This window comes from Vigna unguiculata, chromosome 3, assembly GCF_037176805.1.
Source record: "Vigna unguiculata cultivar grain cowpea cultivar isolate G323 ecotype 2 chromosome 3, ASM3717680v1, whole genome shotgun sequence".
In the NCBI taxonomy this organism is placed as follows: Eukaryota; Viridiplantae; Streptophyta; class Magnoliopsida; order Fabales; family Fabaceae; genus Vigna; species Vigna unguiculata.
The window spans coordinates 4,256,095-4,276,720 of NC_140794.1; the positions used below are offsets into that span (position 1 = coordinate 4,256,095).

The following is a 20,626-nucleotide window of genomic DNA, read 5'->3' on the forward strand; positions in this document are numbered from 1 at the left end:
CCTTTAAATTGATCCAACCAATTTCAATACCCGGTCTAATTTGGTTTGTGTCGTCATGTAGCCACCACCAATCCTAATCTTCCACTCGAGCAAGCCTATATTAGAATTCAAGCCTATGTGGCATGTTTCGACCTTCAACCCATAACAATTCATCTTAACCTTCGGCACGAGCTGACTTGTGTTGACCTTCAATTCAAGATGACTTGTCTTGATCTAGCCTGACCTGATTTGTCTCGACTTTTGACTCGAGTTTGTCAATCTCGACCTTCAACTTAGATTGGTTTGTTTTGACCTTTAGCATGAGTTGACTCGTATTAACATTCAATTTGAGCTTGCATGTCTCGACATTAACCTTGGCAGTCTTTCTTGACATTTGATTGTGGTTAACCCCCTCTACCTTGCACGAGCAAACATATATTGTTATTTCGTTTGTGTTGGACTTTAGCTCTAGTCAGCACATCTCAACCTTTATCTTGGTTTGGTCTCGACCTTCGGCCTAACGATCTTGTCATGACCTTTAACTTAGCAGTCTTGTCACGTCTTTTAGCTTGGATGTCTCTGCTTGACCTTTGTCTCAACCCGGTGTCTAGACTAACTTGATTGAACTTTAAATTTGAACGAACTCGACTCAAAATTTGGTTTAGATAAACTCGAGCTAAGCTTCAAATTAGGATGATTTGATTATACCTTTAACTTAGACTGAAAAGATTATTTTAAAAAATTAATACAAATCTTATAGTCGAGAAAACTGACCCAACCCACTTTAATATCTATTTTATAGGACGACTACAAAATATTTATTATATATTTACTTCTACAAATAAGTCCTTTTATCTCAATATCTCAATTCTATAAATTACCTTTGTTTTTGGCTCTTACAAATATACCATTATTTAGTTTAATTCTTAGAAATATATTATTTTAATTTTAGTCCTGATAAATATGTAGCCTTTTTATATTTTTACAAACATGTTACTTTTAGCATTTCAATCCTTATAAATACGGTATTTTGTATTTTAGTTTCTAATAAATGTATATAACTATGTATATGTATATAACCTAACTCGTCGATTATATTATTATAGTTAATTTGACCACTTTACTAACATGATATGTTTACTAACATGATATGCAATGAGGTAACTATCATATCGTTACCATTAAGTATAGTTAAAATTATATTTCAATATTAATATGAATTATTTTCTTATAAAAACTTGTATTTTAAAAAAATATGTTAAATTTGTGTGTTAGTTCATGTTATTTTGTTATCCCACTCTAATTTCAACCCTTGATATTTCTTTATTAAATAAACAAACGGTGGAAAGTTTAGGTGCAGATAGTAGAACCGGAATTGTGAAGTAGGGACCCACGAGAATCAGCAAAGACATGGAAACTCGAATGCTATCTTATCCTGGATAACATTTCAGCTACTTCCTCCACTCTTCGGTCCTTCATGCTCCACGCTGTCACCGCCCGGTAACCTCACACAAACCCAAAATGGCGTTCTCGTCGTCGCTATGGTCTTCCCTCATTGTTCCAAACCCTAACAGAACCACCATTTCCCCTCGATTCTCTCACAAACCGCACAAACTGCCGCTGTCGCCGGCATTTGCCATCCCGCCGCTCTCGACGGCAACCGCGGCCGATGTCGCGGGTGCTATCGACGGGACCACAGTGGCGGTGGTGAGCGGGGGGTTCGTGGCGGCACTGGCGGCGGTGCTGTCGCTGACGGACCCCGAGCGGCGGCGGCAGATGCAGGCGGAGGAGGTGGGGGGAGGAGACAAGGAGGTGGTGAGGGAGTACTTCAACAACTCCGGGTTCCAGCGGTGGAAGAAAATCTACGGCGACACGGACGAGGTGAACCGGGTTCAGCGCGACATTCGGTTGGGACACTCGAAGACCGTAGAGAGCACGCTGAACATGTTGAAGGACGAAGGGTCGCTTCAGGGCGTCACGGTTTGCGACGCCGGTTGTGGGACCGGTTCGCTCTCAATTCCTCTCGCGAAAGAGGGTGCTGTCGTGTACGCCAGTGATATCTCCGCAGCTATGGTTGCTGAAGCTGAGCAACAGGTTACCCTGCATTCCTGTTTTCTTCTTCATGATAACGGCGCTTAGTTTGTTTGATTAGTATTTATTCATACTTTAATATTTTTTATATATGTTAATTCTGAAGCTGATAATTTAATATCTTAATAGTGTTTCATGTGCACAGCGAAGAATTAAAGGCATTTGTTAACATGACATGGAAATTTTTCAAAATTGATAAATATCCAATAAATTAGTGAAATCTGATAAATACCTGTATAGTGGATGTGAATATGGGTATAATACAGGTCCTAGGTACAGACAAAAGCCTTTCTAACTAAGACTTTGAGCACGTGACACGTATAAGGTTCGGGATTGTGCTTTGTGCTCTGTTCTAGCAAACTATTAAAAATTGTAACCTCGAGCTTAGTGTCATGTTTGACTCATTTATGTACTTGAGTTTGATATTAAGCTTAAATTTACCTGTTTGATAACCTAAACGAGCTTGATGAAGGAGTTAACAAATTAAATAGTCGATGAACATTAGTAAGATGAATAGCTGAGGTACCCCCTTCCCCCTGATGAACACGTCGGAGAGATGAGGTCAAGTAATAAGCCATTGCTGAAGTAAAACAATGACTTTCCATTTGGTGCAGGCAAAAGAACAACTTGTAGCCAGTGAGAATGGATCCGCCCCTGTGTTGCCAAAGTTTGTAGTGAAGGATTTAGAGAGTTTGGATGGGAAGTATGACACGGTGGTCTGCCTTGATGTTTTGATTCACTACCCTCAAAGTAAAGCTGATGGGATGATCGGCCACCTTGCTTCACTGGCCAACAACCGATTGATTCTGAGTTTTGCTCCGAAGACGTTTTATTATGATATACTAAAGAGGATTGGAGAGTTGTTCCCTGGTCCTTCAAAGGCAACAAGGGCATATCTTCATTCCGAAGCAGATGTTGAAAGAGCATTGAAAAAGGTTGGCTGGACCATAAGGAAGAAAGGCTTAATCACTACTCAATTTTACTTTGCTAGGCTTATTGAGGCTGTTCCTATGTAGTGGGACTGAAAGGTAAGTTTTGTATAATTGGAGGAAAATGTAAGCCATTATATGTTGTGATTTTGTATGCTATTATTCTCCGCATATAATTCTATCATGTATATTTCTTCTTAGTGTAGAAGATGCTGATGAATTGAGGCTATGTTTAGTATATTGTATATCTCAGAGATAAACCCGCAGCAGAAACAAAACCTATGGTAAAATATAGATCCCCCAAGATTCGGTCATGTTTGGTTCTAGTCCTTCCATTTTAAAATAAGTGGTTTTTCAGTTTTTTTTTTCTGAGATATAGTGGATTTCATCCACTATCCTATCCTTCATTTCAACCTAGCGAGGGAGCAATTCCTCCACATTTCAGAAAATACAAGAATCAAAACCACCATTTTTAAAATATAGGGACTAATACTAACTTTGAACTAAACTTAAGAGACTTAAAACACATTTTACCTAAAATCTATGGATACAGAGTTCACCACACTGTAACCTTACTAGGAAAATAAGGACCTGGTCATACAAGGGAGGATGTATCAAGCTTATGAGCTTTCTGCAAACAATGCTTGGTTTGGAGCACTACAATTATAAAAATAAATAAAAACTATACTAGTCATATGGAGGCAGCAAAATACGATTGGGTTATCAGATACAGATACCGAAAGCAAACTTTGGGTCAAGATTTGTTCACTTTATAATGGAACCTTGGTATGAGTAGTTTTAATTGACTTTCTTCTTTTGAATCTATTTAGTCACACTTTTTACAGTAGTTATAATTTCAACTCCATGTTTCCAATAACCTTGATAGTTTCACCATGAGTAGTCACACACCAAATTCATAAGCTGCCAGTAACATTTTAAATAATGAATAAAGCCTTACTAGATTGAATCTGCCTTTGATTCTTCCTGACATACACCTTTAATGATTTCCCAACTAAAACTGCTGTTTTGGTACTAAATCAAAACAAAAGACATAACAGAAATCCAATTCATAAATATTACGAATAGAAAGCATAGATTTTGTCATAATAAATACTATTAGAGTCCTAATATCTCTTGCAACAAATTTAGATTGGCTACTCCTCCATCTCATTGTAAAAAACGCATTCCACCATGGATATGTTGAAGAATATGCTTATACAGATATCGTTCCGAGTTAGGTGTCCTCTTCCGGAACTAAGATGGTATGCAAGTCACAGCAAGCATTATGTGGATTGGACTCTGTTTGGAAGATTTAACTCGGCTATGAGAAGGTATGGTTTTGACCAAAGCAATGTAAACCATATTGTATTATTAAAGCTGTGTAGAGCACTGAAAGGTTTGTTTTGTATAGTTAGAGGAATTTCTTCGTGTAAATTGTAAGGAGTTCTGTGTCGTTATTTTATATCCTATTATTCTCCACATATAATTCTATCATGTATATTTCTTCAGTGTAGAAAATGCTGATAAATTGAGGCTATGTTGTTTTCTGGGGGAAAATGGAGTGAAGTGGTTCACTGTAAATTTGTGTGCAGCTGGTGAGTAATTGGTCCATTAGGTTGGTGGAATGGAGGCAAGCTACTCATATGCTGTCCATACAGAAGTAATAACTACTATCACCGAAGGGGAATAGTTAGCTCCTTTATTACATTTTCGGTAATAATAATAATAATAATAACAACAAAATCAGAGATGTAAGTCAATTAATTGACATGTTGGAGAAAAATTCAAGTAGAGCACCTTTTTTATTCTGTCTTTAATAGTATCTTAATTGTTGATAGATATCTCATACCACTCTCCTCAGCAAGGACTCGAACCATATCTTGCATTAATATTTTAATTTATATTAAATTTACTGTAAACGTGTTGGCAAGGACTCGAACCATTTTTCATTAGAGTAGAATATTTATCGGTTTTATTAATGGCTAATTTCACGAAAAAAAAATGGCCTTTATGGAAAAACATAGTAACTTAAGTTAAAATTGCAAACTACTTCTGTACTAGTTAGTAGTAATAAGAAAAAGGTAACAGTATTTGCAACAATTCTTACATGCACACATATAACACCCATTTTTATTTAATCAATTAAAATAATTTAATGTTTGTTTTTATTTTGTCTTATTTTCATTTTAGTGAGTATGCAAATAAGAGCAGTTAGATGATATGTGTCCACCTAAGAATAACGGATTTGCAATCTGCATTTAGAGTTAAAAGAATAAACTTTCAACTTCATGAAAACAAATGATCTGAAGAATAATTCTCCCAAAAAGCAAATCGGTAAAAGAAGGTACAATAATGATGATTAAATCTAGTGCAATAATTAGCAGTAATATGCATATCCTTTGTGATGTGAATTCATTTACAGCTTATCAGCAATCTTTGTGAGAGCATCGGTGAGCTTGCCAAGGGCTGCAACTAAGATATCAGTTTGCTGCTTCTGCTGGTTCCTGGCCAATTCATAATTTATGTTCTGAGTTCCAAGATGAGCTTTCAGTATCTCACTGTTTCTCCTAAGCAATTTCGTAACACTGTTGTCGAAATCTGTGTTGTCCTCACTACTGTCCGATGATAACTTTCTCTTGTATCCATGCTTGAATGCAGGTTCCCTCTGAAAGCCTGAACCAAAATACTTTCGTTCAGATTGCAAAAAGCAAAGGTCATTAATTCTGGAGCAAAATTTACTGTAGTTGGACTCTCCATCATTCGATCAATCACCATCGTCCACATAAAATGAGTGATCAAACATAGCATGATTTCGATTGGCTGACCAAGTCAATGTACGACAAATACGCGAAAAAAATTATTTCAACAACTACAGCAATATTTTCACGTGCAGTTGATAGTTTCCAATTCACAGCAACAGTTGCATTTAAAGAGCCTTTCAGGGACAAAAAAGTTCTTTGAAAAAGGATTCAAAAATGTGGACCAAACTCTACTATAAACACTAACATTGCATGAAAGTCGAACAAAACTGATAATCATATACTACTCAGCAGAAGTGAATTGGTTTTGGTTTTACAAGGATCATAGTTCCCTTGGCAAGATGGCGGTTGCTGCTGCTGCTGCTTCTTCTTCTCTGCTTATTAGTTGAAAGCAACAAGAAAAGAATTACTCCATACGAAAAGGGTACACGACAGGTTAATCATTGCAAACTAAAATGGTCAATATTCTGAGCATGAAACAACATAAAAAGGAACATATATTGTAACTCTTCAAATTCACAAACAAAAACGACAGTGTAACATGTTACTTGGTACCTTGAGTAGGCAGTGAGAGTAACGTGGTGTTTCTGAGACTCCCAGTGATCCCTTTCTCCTTGAAACCTGGTGGCACTTTCAAAACACCATTGGCCATATTTGCAGCTACGCTGGTCTCCACATTCTCCTCTTCGGTGCTCCAACTCATTTTCTCACTATCAACGATTGCTTCATCATCCTCCTCCTCATTCTCCTTGCACTGTTCCGGACCCACCACCTCCGCAAAACCATTCTCCACTTTGGGCACCATCTTCACCAGTGTCAAGGGAAATGCAACAGTGGTGCACACCCCTCCATCCAGCACATTGTACACCACCGAGTCAAAGAACCCCGGAAGCTTCTTTTCCTTCCTCACATCATTTCTCATGATCCAAAACGACTCACTCTCCTCCTTCACCCCCGATTCCCACTTTTTTATCTTCCTGAAATCGGTGAGGAGATTGCCCCACCGTTTCCTGCACTGAACCGCTCCTCTCTTCACCCCACGTTGCTGACAAAACGACGACACCATCTCCCATTTGGGGTCGGTTTGGATGAACCCCGAACCTGATCTCAACCGACAAACTTGTTCCCCACTTTCCACCATTTTCTTAGACTCTATCAGAACAAGAGTTTCTTGTCTTGTCCACCGAGGATGTCTCGTGGCTTTGATTCTTCGTGTCTTGGAGTCACCCTCTGGGGGTGTCTCTCCTCCAACTGGGGTAGTAGTTGGAGACTCAGACACACCTTCGCAGATTTTCTCTGCTGATTCTTCTGCCATCATCACACCCTTTGTTTCAGTGAAACACTCTGAGAATTAAGATAACAATAGGGTGATACATATAATAAAGACGTGCTTTTATTCTACTCAATGAACTTCCAAAGAGGTACGATATTTTTCGCTTACGAAATTTCTTTCCACGTCAGATTATTTTTTCACATAAAAAAATTGTAATACCTGCAGTATTTTATTTAGAAAATTAAAAAATTATAGTTTGAAATTGGATAATATTGTAAAATTCAATTCAAAAATTACTTGTTCTACGCAAAAATGTTACAACATATATAATAGTCGTCATTGATCAAAATTTCTTGAAAATTATAATGTTTAAATTCTGATTACTTTTTATTTTATAATTGTTAATATATTTTAATTATTGGAATAATGTACTTTAAAACTTGTGATTGTAATCCTCCCTGTTTACTTAATACATGTGTTGTAGATAATGTATGTGTATCTTTTCTTGACATATATTTCCAATGTCCTTCTCAAAAGGCATAATGAAAAAAATTCATATACATTAAAAAAGATAATTAATAGTAATAAATTTATCAGTAAAATAATTAATTATACAGGGAGGATAGCAATAGTGGATTATTCATTTTATAAGAGAGAAATATAGCATTGTCCGTATTTATTATTTATGGACTAAAATGATTAAGTTTTTTTTAATAAATTAAAATTTAATGCAATAGATAGTTAGGATAAAATTTTATTAAAAGAGGCAAAAATAAATCTTATTTAGGACAAAATATATTAATTAACATTTAAGTTTTCTTTTAGGGTAATTTCTCAGACACCGAAGAGGGTACTCTTTCCTTATAACCAAAAAGTCTTTAAAAATAGTCAACGGCCCCTCTTTAAGGTGCCCTTTCCTTCCAAGTAAAGTGCTTGATTCCTAAATGATTTTGAAATTAATATATATATATATATATATATATATATATATATATATATATATATATATATATATATATATATATATATAAATATTTATAAAATCTGGTTGTAGTAAAATTTCACAGTTTCAGTTTAGATTTATCTTATCAAAAATAAGAAAAAATAGCAAGTATTTAAAGTTTTTCTTTATTGTGTCTTATAAAAACTATTACAATAACTTTAATTTATTACTAATGTAAAGGCTAACTACTAAACAATCTAATCAGATTTTATTGCTATTTGAATTAGATTGGTTGTTTCAATTTTTGTAGCAGAGAATCTCTTATTTTGCCAACAAATAATTTGTGTTAATCAGAATAGTAGTAGAATAGTAGTAGTAGAATCTTGAACTAAGATGCAAATCGGTCTTGATGAATGACGATAAGAGTGTGTGTGAAAAAAATAAATGGTTTATAAACTTGATAAATAATAAGTTAAGTTAGATTTTAATTCATAAATTAGTTATAATTATAAGTTAACAGTTAGTCAATAAAATAGTCTTTTTGGTTAAAAATATTTGTAAAACCATATTTGTAAAATCACATACAAAAATATAATTAAGTTTAATTATGTTTTAAGTCAATGTTAAATTTAAAAATTTATAATTGAATCTAAAATAAAGTTTCATAATATATTGAATACTCAATAAATTAATAAATTTAAAACTTTCAATTGAATATCGTTGTTACTTATTTTGTTAATTGGATTGCATGATGTGGTTATTATTTTGTCATATCATCTTCTTTTTTATTTGTCACATGTAAATTTTATTGTTTTAAAATTTTAAAATTTTAAGATTTTATAATTTTATAAATATGACAATATGACAATACGATAACATGACAATATAACAATAGGACGACGATATAAGATGACACGAGGAGACAATATAATAATATAACGATATGATGATATAACGATATGACAATATAAAAATATGATGATATTACGATATAACAATATGACAATATGACGATATAGCAATAACATGATATAACGATATGACGATATGACAATATAATAATATGATGATAATGATATGACGATATAACAATATAACAATACGACAATATAATCAGTGGCTGAACTTGACCAAAAATTGTAGGGGTGTCAAATTATATTTGTTATATATAATTTTTTTTTAATTAAAAAATAATAATTTCTTTTAATTAAAAAAAATAATTTTTTTACATCATTTTTTTTATTCAAAATAAGCATTCATGACAATAGAATCTAAACAATATAACAATAATATATATGAAAGAGTAACATAAAGTTTATCATCAACAATAATATAAAACAAAAGTTACCTTTATTCAGAGTGCTCATTTACGCTCTTTCAATGACTTAAAATCTTCAATAATTGAATCAGAGCTGAAACTAGTTGCAATATCCCTTTCAATATAGATTATCATAGTGCTTGCTAAAAATTCAGTCTCCATCTTATTTCTCAACTTGTTCTTGATTATTTTTATTGCAGAAAAAGATCTCTCAGGTGTAGATGTAGAAACTGGAAGAGTCATGATAAGACGAAGTAATCTATCTATCAAGTAGTAAACTTCAAACTTTTTTGTTGTTGCCAAACATGTACATAACTCTTGTATTGTTGATAAATTCTTCAAATTTGAATCTTGACGAGCATCAATAATGAAATGTTGAAGTTAAAAATTCAAATTAATCTTCTCTTGCTCATTGAAATCCATGGGATAATATTTTTCCACAAGAGTGCAAATTTTATCAATATTAAAAGCTTTATAAGCATCCTTAGGATCCAAAGCAGAGCTTAGAATTAATAACTCCATTGCTTGGTCATTAAATCTACTATTTAACTCTTGTAATTGCTCATCAATGGTAACAAAGAATATTTCAACTTTGAAATAATGCTCCACTATAATATGATCCTTTTGGTGACGAGAGCGTCCTTGCCTTACTACATAAGAAGCCCCAAAATTAGGCACCTCAATATCATGTTTTTCACAAAAAGAAGTCACATTTTTTAATAACTTATCCCAACCATTTTCTCTTAAGTTTTGAATAAGTCCTTTTGTAGAACAAACTAGACGCATAGCATTAACTATATCCTGATATTGTTGTTGTAATGCTTGACAAAGAACATTTGTTATTCCCATAATTTCTCTCATCAAATACAAAATCAGTATAAATTCAAATGAGGTCAAGCTTTTGTAAGCATTATCAGCATCACCACGTTATGAATAAGTAGATCCATCAACAGTAATTTTTTCTAGAACTAAACAAGTTGCATCATACATATTGATCAAGCTACAAATAGAAGAGAAATGGGAGCTCCAACAGGTATCCCCAGCTTGTTTTAAAGTACCAATTTGATTTGCCCCTTTACCCTTTTCAAGCTCATCAATTTCTAACAAATATGCAATTTCATCTAACTTGGCAGCCTGTAACTCATCATGACGTTTACTAGAAGAGCAAACAATATTGACAATGAAAGTCAATTTTGAAAAGAATTGGTGAATTGGAATAACTTCTCTTGATGCAGCAACCAAGGCAAGTTGTAACCGATGAGCAAAACAATGAACATAATATGCATAAGGACAATCAGTCAAAAATAATGCTTGTAATCCATTCCATTCTCCTCTCATATTGCTAGCACCATCATACCCTTGACCACGGATATTAGAAACATTAAGATTATGTCGAGATAGTACAACACACAATTCATTCTTCAAAGTTATTGTTGCAGTGTCTTTAACATGCACAATATCAAAAAATCGCTCTTGAATAAAACCATTTTTATCAACAAATCTCAAAACAAGAGCCATTTGCTCTTTTTTTGATTCATCACGAGCTTCATCGACAACTATACAAAACTTGGAATCCCCAATTTCCTCACGAATATGATTTTTCACTTTACTAGAAAGAATATTCAATAACTCTTTTTGAATTTTGGGTGAAGTATATTTGGAATTGAATGGAGCATTTTCCAACACAACTTTTGCAACTTCATCATTGTATGATGCTATGAGTTTTATCATCTCAAGAAAATTAACTTGGTTCCTCGATTCAGTACTTTGATCATGACCTCTAAAAGCACAAGCTTGAAGTGATAAAAAACGAACCGTGTCGATTGAAGTCTTGAGACGTAACCGATTCTTCATAATTTGATCTGAGCTTTGCACTTCCAAAACATTCCTAATGTGACAATTTTGATTTAACAAATCTTGACAAGCAGACACTGCAATATTGTGTGGTGAACAAGGATCCTTCCCAATGTGTTTAAGGAAAACACAATTTTTTCCATTATTAACTTTCCTCCAATTTTTAAAACCTATAAAATAACATTCAAAAAGTTAAAACATGTTGATGACAATAAACTTATTGCCAATTAGAATTCAATGAAAATAAACTCAATTACCTGTAACAATGAAAACATCTAAGCCAGGTCGTCCGCTTGGTTTTTTACTAAAAAGATAGCACGGTAAGCAATATGCAGCATCTTTTAATGGCGAATACTCTAACCATGAAGGAAATAAGCTAAACCATGTGTACTGAAATTTTCTTGGATGATCATCTTTACCAGAAAAGGGATAATTTTCTAGACGCATTTGATATGGGCCCCATTTTAGATAAGCCCTTCGTACCTCATCAATTTGATTTGGTGGGTATTGCCAAATTTGAATACGCTTTCCCGGATCACGTTCTAAAGTATTTTCAAATTCATTATGTGTAACTTTAGGAACCTTAGAGAGTTGTTTTTCATTTTCTTCAATATTTGGATTCTCATGAAGTTTCTCAATTTTAGACGACGTAGATGCATTTTTTTCATCTTCATCACAAGCCTTCCTCTTGAAAAAAGAATCAATTCTTTTACTCTTTATCATAATTTTTCTAATATAAATTTTTCACCTCTCACCTATTTACAAAAAAGATAAAATTATGAATACCTCAAATTAAATCTTAAAAGCAAGACTCAATATTTTAAGAAAACTAATAACTTCTAAATCATCAGCTTCCCTTACCTTAGAGTAGATTCCTAATCTTGTTCTTCCCTTACACAACTTCAAAGCTTAAAATAGTTCTATCTACACAAAGAAGAGTTTGATCAACAATTAAAGCATGATTTTATGATCTCTAATAGATAGATATATGCCTAGAGCGTAGAAAAGCCACATACAAGAGGAAAACATATTGCTTCAAAAATAAAAAGGAAAAGATGAACTTACTCAAAAGAATAAATTGTTCGGTCCAAAATGTTCCTTAACTCTTCAATTTTGCCGTAGTGCAATTTGATTTTGAAAATAATAAGGAATTGATAGTGAAAATTGAGATGGAAATAAAAGGGGAGAAAGAGATGGAGGCACAGAAGAGAGAAAACAAATAGAAAAGTATAAGAAATTATAATAGAGAACAAAACGTGATTTTTAAATTTTGAAACAGATTTTTCAAACTAAATTAATATAAATAAGGTAATAATATATAAATAAAATAATAATATATAAATAAAGTAATAATATATAAATAAAGTAGTAATATATAAATATATTTTTTTAAATATGTAAAAAATAAAATAAAATAAAAATAATTAATATAAATAGAGTAATAATTTTTAAATATATAGAAAAAAAAGTGAAAACAAAAACGGTTGGGGGAGCCGTGGCTCCCCCTGTCCCTTAATACTTCCGCCCCTGAATATAATCACAACATAACGATATAACAATATGAGGATATGACAATATGATGATATAACGATATGACGATATAATAATATGGTTATATGACGATATAAAGATAAAATTATAAATCATAAATTATAAAATTATAATTTAATTTTTTTTAAATAATGAAATAATAAATTTATAATACAATTTCTTGAAAATTTACGATATGAGTCTCTAATAAATTTTTATATACTATTAAGTACTCAATGCGTTTAATTTCTTCAATTTAATCCTTGTCGTTAATTTTTTTTCTAACCTAGTGATGTGATTGACATGGGTATTATTTTGTCGTGTCACATTGCTCAATTGTCGTCAATGTAATTTTATTATTTTAAAATATTATGTTCTGGTACACTCAATAAGTCTCACGTTGCTTAGGAGTCGAGGTTAAATATTTAAATACTCCTTCTTTCCTCCACCCTCTGAGACGTCTTCTAAGGAGAAAATCATGATGGAATTTTACGATCCAAAGTGGATCATATCTTGGAAACGCGATGGTTTCCTACTGTTGGACGAACTTGGGTCGGATCCAAAATATTTATTAAATTTGCAAATATGAATGATACACTAATAACAGTTATAATATATCACTTTATCAAAATTACACAAACAACAAAATTAAAATAACAATAATACAATTTTAACATAGATCTTTATCTTTTGAACTTCAAAACATGTCGAATGGTGATAAAAAAATTATTGGAAATTATATTTAATTTTTATATTATATAATTATAGTGAAAAAATTATATTATATTAATGAATTAGAAAATAAAAAATAATTATATAAAATATAACAAAATACTATTTTACATGATAAAAATAAATAAAAAAATATTAAAACATTATTAAATGTGTGTTTTATTAATAATTTGAGAGATTATTGAATGAAATCGCACAAAGGAAAACAAATATATAATTAAAGATATGATAAAATGAAAAAGTACCATAGAGATCTAAGAAAACTTTTTCAATACCAACATAATCAATGGTGTATAAATAACGAAAAATTGTTGTAGCGAAACAAAATAGTTCTTCAAATGAAACAAAAATTAATAATAATATTGTAAAAAATGTAACTTTTTTATATTACCTAGTAAATGAAAAGTTTATGCTAATGAACACTTAATTGAGAGTGTTAAACATTCTGATGTGAAAAGAAAATACACAATAAATAAAATATTAAAAAAGAATAGAAATATTCAAATGTGAAACACAAAAAGTATTTAATTAAAATACATTATTTGAACATAATTACATAAAAGGTTATGATTAAGTGAAAAATATGTTGGAGATTAGCGATAAAACATACTTCTCTCTAATTTTTTGTTATTTAACAAGAAATCAGCGATAAAAAGATTCTATAGCAAATTTGTGAGCAAAATTAGCGAGTAAATTTATTTCTTGCTATTTAGCAAGGGATCCATGACAAAAATATTTCATAACTAATTATTGAGGGACATGAAATATATGGATTGTTTGGATATGAAATTGTTGATAATATGTGATAAGAAATTTGTATCAGATATGTGATTGTGATGTGATGAGAATGAAATAAATTTGAAGGAAAAAGTGTTTTACTCTTGTGTTAGGTTTATTAATTAAAGGTTTAGAAAGGAATTATTTAGACTCTACCGGCTATTCTGATTCATATAAAAAGGAATATTTAGTTAGGGAAAGTGTATATATGTTCTTACGACAAAATTTGAGTTCAAAGAGAACATTTTTTACGTATCACAGTGAACAAATCCTATCATATAAGAAGGCTGGGTAACTATGATATTTGAAACCATTTCTTTTCACTAATATGAGGGATAAAATAGGTTAATGGGGGAAGTAGTGAGAAAGAACTTGTATGTAGGGTATAAAGTAAGACTTGAGAAGATGAAGGTAAATATGTTGCAATTTCTAATCGTACATTGTTTGTAAGGTAGTTGATGAGAAAACCGGTGTCGGAGAAGGTGAGAAAGAAAGTGGGGGTGTGTGAAATGTGAAAAACCTTGACGTATGCTAAGAGTACGTGCGCAATAAAATTTAATTCTATATTATAAAACTATATAATAAAATAAAATTTATAACTACTTTAACACAAACTAACTAAACAATGAAAAAAAAATGGTTATATAGTCTTTAAAATGCAATCAAAAACATCCTAATAACATCCTAGTGAAGATCTCTCACATTGGGAAACAACTTTATAAAATAATTTATAGATTTATTTATTCTTGAATCAACGATTGTGAGTTATCTTTTATTTTTTCTCACTTCTCCTCCTTTGAGTAGAAGGCAAGTGCAGCCCTTGCAGTAAGTAAAGAAAATGACAACAGTCACGTGCAATCCGCAGAAATTATTTCAGTGTCAAAGAGATGTGGTATAAGAGAAGAGTTTTAGGTTAGGAACAAATTTCGAGTAAATAAAGCATGATATTTTAATCCATTTTTTTGTTTATTTTTAATTCATTATTTCAATTATTATTAGATCATTATATTATATTATTAAAAATAAATTAAAAAAATATCTAATAATAATTAAAATAATAAATTAAAAATGTGTCAAAAAAAATAAGTTAAAATATCATTTTGCATAAAAAAAACTATGACCTCCGTTTAAAATTAATAAATCTTCCATGGGAAATTTCTTCAAACTTCAAATTTTACATAGTCCTCAACGCAATCATTCAGAACAGTTATTATGAAAAAAAAATACATACACATATATATATATATATATATATATATATACTCTCGTAAAGTGAAGTACGTGCCCCCTAACTCTAGGACCATTCTGAAGTTTTCGTGTAGGCCCAACCTAAACGATTTCAACATATTCAAAAACATTACAACTTTTTACTTTTTTTTATCCATGAACTAACCTTGTTTTGATGTTGGTTTTATCCTTAATTACCTTTTTTAACTTTTATGTTCCTGAATACTGTAATTGGTTGTACCATGAAGATGTCGGTGGTGGAATAGCGTGTAGCTTCAAAAAGTGGATTACTCTTTGAACAATATCTGCCATACATGTCTCACAAGTGTTAAAGATAAGATCCTATTGACTTTTGGGCCTCTACTATTTTTATCCATAGTATTGATTTGCTAGCTATTGCACCCTTCAGTACCCTTATTAATTATTGTTATCAATAATCTTTGTATTATTTTTATTTAATTATTATTGTTATTAGTAATTCATTTAGCATCTGTTATCTATTGCTATCTTCCACTAATAAAAATGGGTTAAAATATAATTTTCCAATTATTTTTGTTTTATATTACTATTTTCATTATCTTTGAAAATACTACCACAAGCTTCACCATCAACATTAACATTCATTTTTTATCCAATTAAAGTGCAAAAATTTCCAAATTATTTGTATATCAAAAAAATTTAACACCTTAAAGTTTTTTGTGTTTACATGTGCATATCTATTAATTTCACGAAATATCACATCGTACACTTTTTTATATAATAAAAGGGTAAAAAAATTAATTAAAAATATTTAGTCTAATGATTATGAAAATGATTTTTTAAAATCTATATTAAAGTTATAAGAAATGTATACACAAAAACATATTTATAAAAGAAAACATTTACGTAATTTGTTTTTTTCCTTAAAATAACTACTTTAGTTCTTTGTATATCATAGCATTATTAATTATTATATATAACATCGTGCAATTATTTAATTTAAATTGTAATTTTATGTTACTAATATAACTAATAAACTATTTCAATTTTGTCATTATTTAGTTGATTACTTAGTATGTACTAACTATATATCTTTATTTTAAATCAATTATTTAAATATCCAAAGAGCCAATTAAATAATCTCACCATGTTTTCGGGGCTCAAATTGTCTTTCCAAACACAATTCACTGACTAAAGTCTCGAGACAATAAAATAAAGATATAATTAAATAGTAGCTCAATCAATACAACTTGTAATGTCCCTGGCCTACTGATCTAACTCAACCAATTTATCTTAATTTTAGATGATGCTATATATTTTCACTGGAAAGATTATACAGTACTGTTTATTCATTCATTTTAGTTTTTAAGCAAATAATATTTTATTAAAATTTACAAAATATTTATGAAAGTAACTGTATCACATTTTAATGAAAAAAAATTGTTATTACCGTGGAAATTTAGAAGATGGTTAGCATTGAAAATTATAATAACTGGTTTTGGAGGATGATAGATTATATAGCCAAAATTATAAAATTGTTAATTCCATGACTAATTCAATTTTGTAAATTGTTCATGAAATATTTGTAATTTTTTTCATCAATAAATGACGTTGTTCTTTCTAAACAATGTCTATAATAATATTGTTTATTGATTATGTTTGTTTTAGGATAGTTTAATGTCCTATTTGAATTATATGTTTAAGATTGTTCTTATTGTAGTTTTCACTTATTCCGAATCTAATTCTTCAAACAAACTTTTTGTTGAGATGCAAGTTTGACATTGCTTTTAGTTTGTTTTTAGATTTAATTAGTTAATACTTAAAAAAATAGTAGAGTCAAATTGTTCATAACTTCTTTGAATCATATTCAATTCATATTTTGAAAAATACATCAAAATATTTTGAAAATCCTAAAAGTTGCGAACAATACCTAAACAAAACAAAAAATAAAATTGGAAAGAATAATGCTAATCCAATTTACTTTAAACTTAAGTAGTATTATTTGTTGATTTATTTTGATATGACAAACTGATTTTAACACTGTTGTATTAATCTTTGTACCGTATACTGAGTTTAAATGTTGATTAGTTTAAACATCTTTTATAATAGTAATCTAAATAATATTAATATTATTTTTATTTATTTACCAACGCACACAAATCTAATTTAATATACTCAGCAATGCTGCTTTTCTCGTAATGCTCTATAGAAAATTCCGCTGCACCTGCAACCTAATTATTTGTAAAATCACCTTCTTCAACACTCAATAAAAGAAGAGAAAGAATAACTGATATAATAAAATTAACGAAACAACCACAATCATTTATAGAAAGATTCTTTTGCCTCTAAAGAATAAATCTAATTTTCTGAATCATTGACTTCACACCTTTTTAACATCTACACATATATCAAAACACCTAAATAAATAAACTAAAAACAAACAAAAGTCTTAAAATTTTAAAACAATATTTAACCACGATCTTCCTTACACAACAATTCCACAACTTCTACCAAAATTTACCTTAAATCTGAAAACAACTTCAAAACCCCAAAACAAAAATACAACTAATCTTAATTTACATCATCATTCATAGAACATAGGACATAGAACATGTTGTTCTGTTTCCACATGTTGCATTTAAAAATCAGCGAGTGGATACATTTGTTTAATCAGAAATTGGCATAAAAAGATGAGAGTTTCAGAGTAAATGATTGGCCATGTGAGATATAAGCGACAAATTGTTTATGATTGGTGGATGAGATGAGATGAGATGAGATACACACTACCCAAAGTAAGAGAAAGATGCCACATACATACCCCAATTCAAGTTTCTTCCCTTAATAAACAAATACTTATAACAGAAAATAAATAAATAAATAAAATTTTTATCTCTCTATAAACAATTAAACAATATATTAAAATTAAATCAGTATCACATTGAATAGAATAGCTAATATTTATTTTTTTATTGTTTTTGGTGAACAGTTACAATATAAAAAAATCGTGGTCACTGATCCAAAGCAAAACATTTTCGTACAAGACACTCACCTTGATGCGCAACAACAACACAACAGAGATCCAATGTTCAATATTACTATAATTCTTTTTCTTCTTTTTTTTCATAATTTATTCTTTCATTTCCAAAATTTCTTTTACATACATTATCGTTTTGGTTGGCTAATAGAAATAAAATGGAACAAATATTATATTCTTCTTCTTTTTCCCAGAAAAGAAGGCAAAATTTGTTTGCATGCACATGGCAAAGCATTATATACCTTTTATTTTATATAATATATGGTTCATAGTAACAAAAATGTAATTATATTATTATATATATAACAATAAACCAGTACCTGTTTACTTTTAATGCTTGCTTTTTTTATAGACTTTTTTTTTTACCTTCAAAAGTTAGCAAGTTGCGAGTCATTAATTAATAAATTAATTAATTAGGATTACTAGCAGGTTAGAAGATTCCTATTAAGTTAATTGCCGGATACTGACAAAACACTTTATTGACTATTAAGTATTAAGATTATACATTACCATTTTACGCCAATCGATAATTTTTCAACATTAGATTACTGTATTAGAAGAATTTATTTGATTCTATTTTTTATATATATAATCAAACATAGATTAAAGTCTAATACATCATACGTATATCATATTTTTAAGTAATGAATGGTGGAGAGGGTGTATCAATCTACATTTATTCTTTTCATTCAAAAATTTAACTATTTAAATCTTATTTATAATAATATTATTTCATATTAATTTAAGTTTATTTTAACATGTTCGTTTCAAAATTAAGTTTATGTTTCTAAATTTGTAATTTGATCCAATTAGCTAATTTCAAATTATATATTTTTTATAATTTTAAAAAACTAAAATTGTTCATTTTAAATATTTTTTATTGTAACTTTTTGCTTTTGGTTGAATATGGTTTACTTCATTAACAAAATGTCCGTTTGAATTCAATATTATGCATTACATAAATTGATGTGTATTTTTTAAATATTGATATTAAAGAAAATAAGAATATTTTCGTAGATAATAAAGATAGACAAATAAATAGATAAAGCTTTTATACTAGTTCCCGTTACCACAAATCAACAAATAAAAAATATATAAAAAATAATTAAATACTAAGAAAAAAAAAGTAATGCATACAGAAAAAGAAAGAGAAAAAAACTTCAACTAAAATCACCAAACATCTGTAACCTCAATCATCATGTTATTAATTATTATTGTATATGATAGTTTTCTCTCTCAAATTAATAATTAAATTTTAAAATATATATTAATTATTTAATATCAAAATATAACAGCCAAATTAATTCAAATAAAACTTAATATGAATTTATCAAATATAGCAGTTTTGATTGCATTTAAATTAAATATTTATAAATTTTAAAGTTTAAACCAATTTGATCTTATTAAATAAATTTAATTTTCAATATAATTTTTTACTTAAATTTGTTTGGACCTGTAGTCTATTACAGTGAATTTTGGTGCACCTAAGAAATATCACAAAAAGAACAACCGAAGGAAAATTCTAAAATACTATTTTCATGATCCCACACCACTTGCAAAATTGGACCACTTGATTATTACGTTTCTTCAACTATTCAACACGTGTAGAACATTGGAAATATTAAATGAAACTTCGATGACCGATCTAATCATGTATTTGATGAGACAATTAAAAAATTTATTTGAATAATTTGAAACTTTTTCAAGAAAAATGATATATTTAAATGAGAAAAAAAATGAAAAATTTTAGGAATGTGTTTTAAATAACAAAAATAATAAATTTTGAAATTTACTCGATAAAAATAAAATTTAAAAATTTTCAAAGTTGGAAAATTTATAATTGATTAAGACAAAAGAATTTCACAAATTCAAAAAGTTGAGTCAAATAAAAGGTTAAAATTAATCGGTTCGGATCAAATGTTGGATTAACTAAAACAAAGTTTGAACTAGACTAATCTAAGCCAAAGGTCGAGACGACCCAGACTAAGTCAAAGATTAAACAGAACTGATTCGGATCAAAAGTCGAATTAAGTTAAGTTAGACGATAGAGTTGAGTTTATCATAAAATAAAAATTAAAATAACATTATATAAAATTTAATATTTTAAGAAATAAAAAAGTTTCATAAACAATTTAATTCATTATATAAAATTGAAAAAATTCACTGTATTTTTTTCATATATATATATATATATATATATA

At 29.6% G+C, this 20,626-nt stretch overlaps 2 protein-coding genes and 1 pseudogene across 11 annotated transcripts; 1 reads left to right on the plus strand and 2 right to left on the minus strand.

Annotated features, from left to right (window-relative positions):
* The first annotated feature begins 1,373 nt into the window (after positions 1-1,373).
* CHLM (magnesium-protoporphyrin IX methyltransferase) lies at positions 1,374-4,816 on the plus strand. Of its 9 annotated transcripts, none has more exons than XR_014993925.1 (4): positions 1,374-2,073; positions 2,685-3,098; positions 4,221-4,330; positions 4,509-4,816. XR_014993925.1 is itself a non-coding variant. In XM_028065799.2 (3 exons), the coding sequence occupies exons 1-2, from the start codon at positions 1,501-1,503 to the stop codon at positions 3,084-3,086; spliced, it is 975 nt and encodes a 324-aa protein (XP_027921600.1). In that variant the 5' UTR covers positions 1,374-1,500; the 3' UTR covers positions 3,087-3,098; positions 4,221-4,478. The 9 variants fall into 9 exon arrangements, 3 of the variants coding, with proteins under 3 accessions (XP_027921600.1, XP_085527471.1, XP_027921599.1); XR_014993927.1 differs by having other exon boundaries at positions 4,592-4,816; XR_014993926.1 differs by having other exon boundaries at positions 4,238-4,330.
* Positions 4,817-4,845: 29 nt separating this feature from the next.
* On the minus strand, positions 4,846-7,105 carry LOC114174887 (trihelix transcription factor ASR3-like). Of its 2 annotated transcripts, XM_085671344.1 has the most exons (3): positions 6,314-7,105; positions 6,076-6,132; positions 4,846-5,672 (listed from the first exon to the last, which is right to left on the minus strand). In XM_085671344.1, the coding sequence occupies exons 1-3, from the start codon at positions 7,074-7,076 to the stop codon at positions 5,416-5,418; spliced, it is 1,077 nt and encodes a 358-aa protein (XP_085527470.1). In that variant the 5' UTR covers positions 7,077-7,105; the 3' UTR covers positions 4,846-5,415. The 2 variants fall into 2 exon arrangements, with proteins under 2 accessions (XP_085527470.1, XP_027915422.1); XM_028059621.2 differs by lacking the exon at positions 6,076-6,132.
* A 2,223-nt stretch (positions 7,106-9,328) lies between these two features.
* Positions 9,329-11,869, minus strand: LOC114178389 (uncharacterized; annotated as a pseudogene).
* Positions 11,870-20,626: the final 8,757 nt, after the last annotated feature.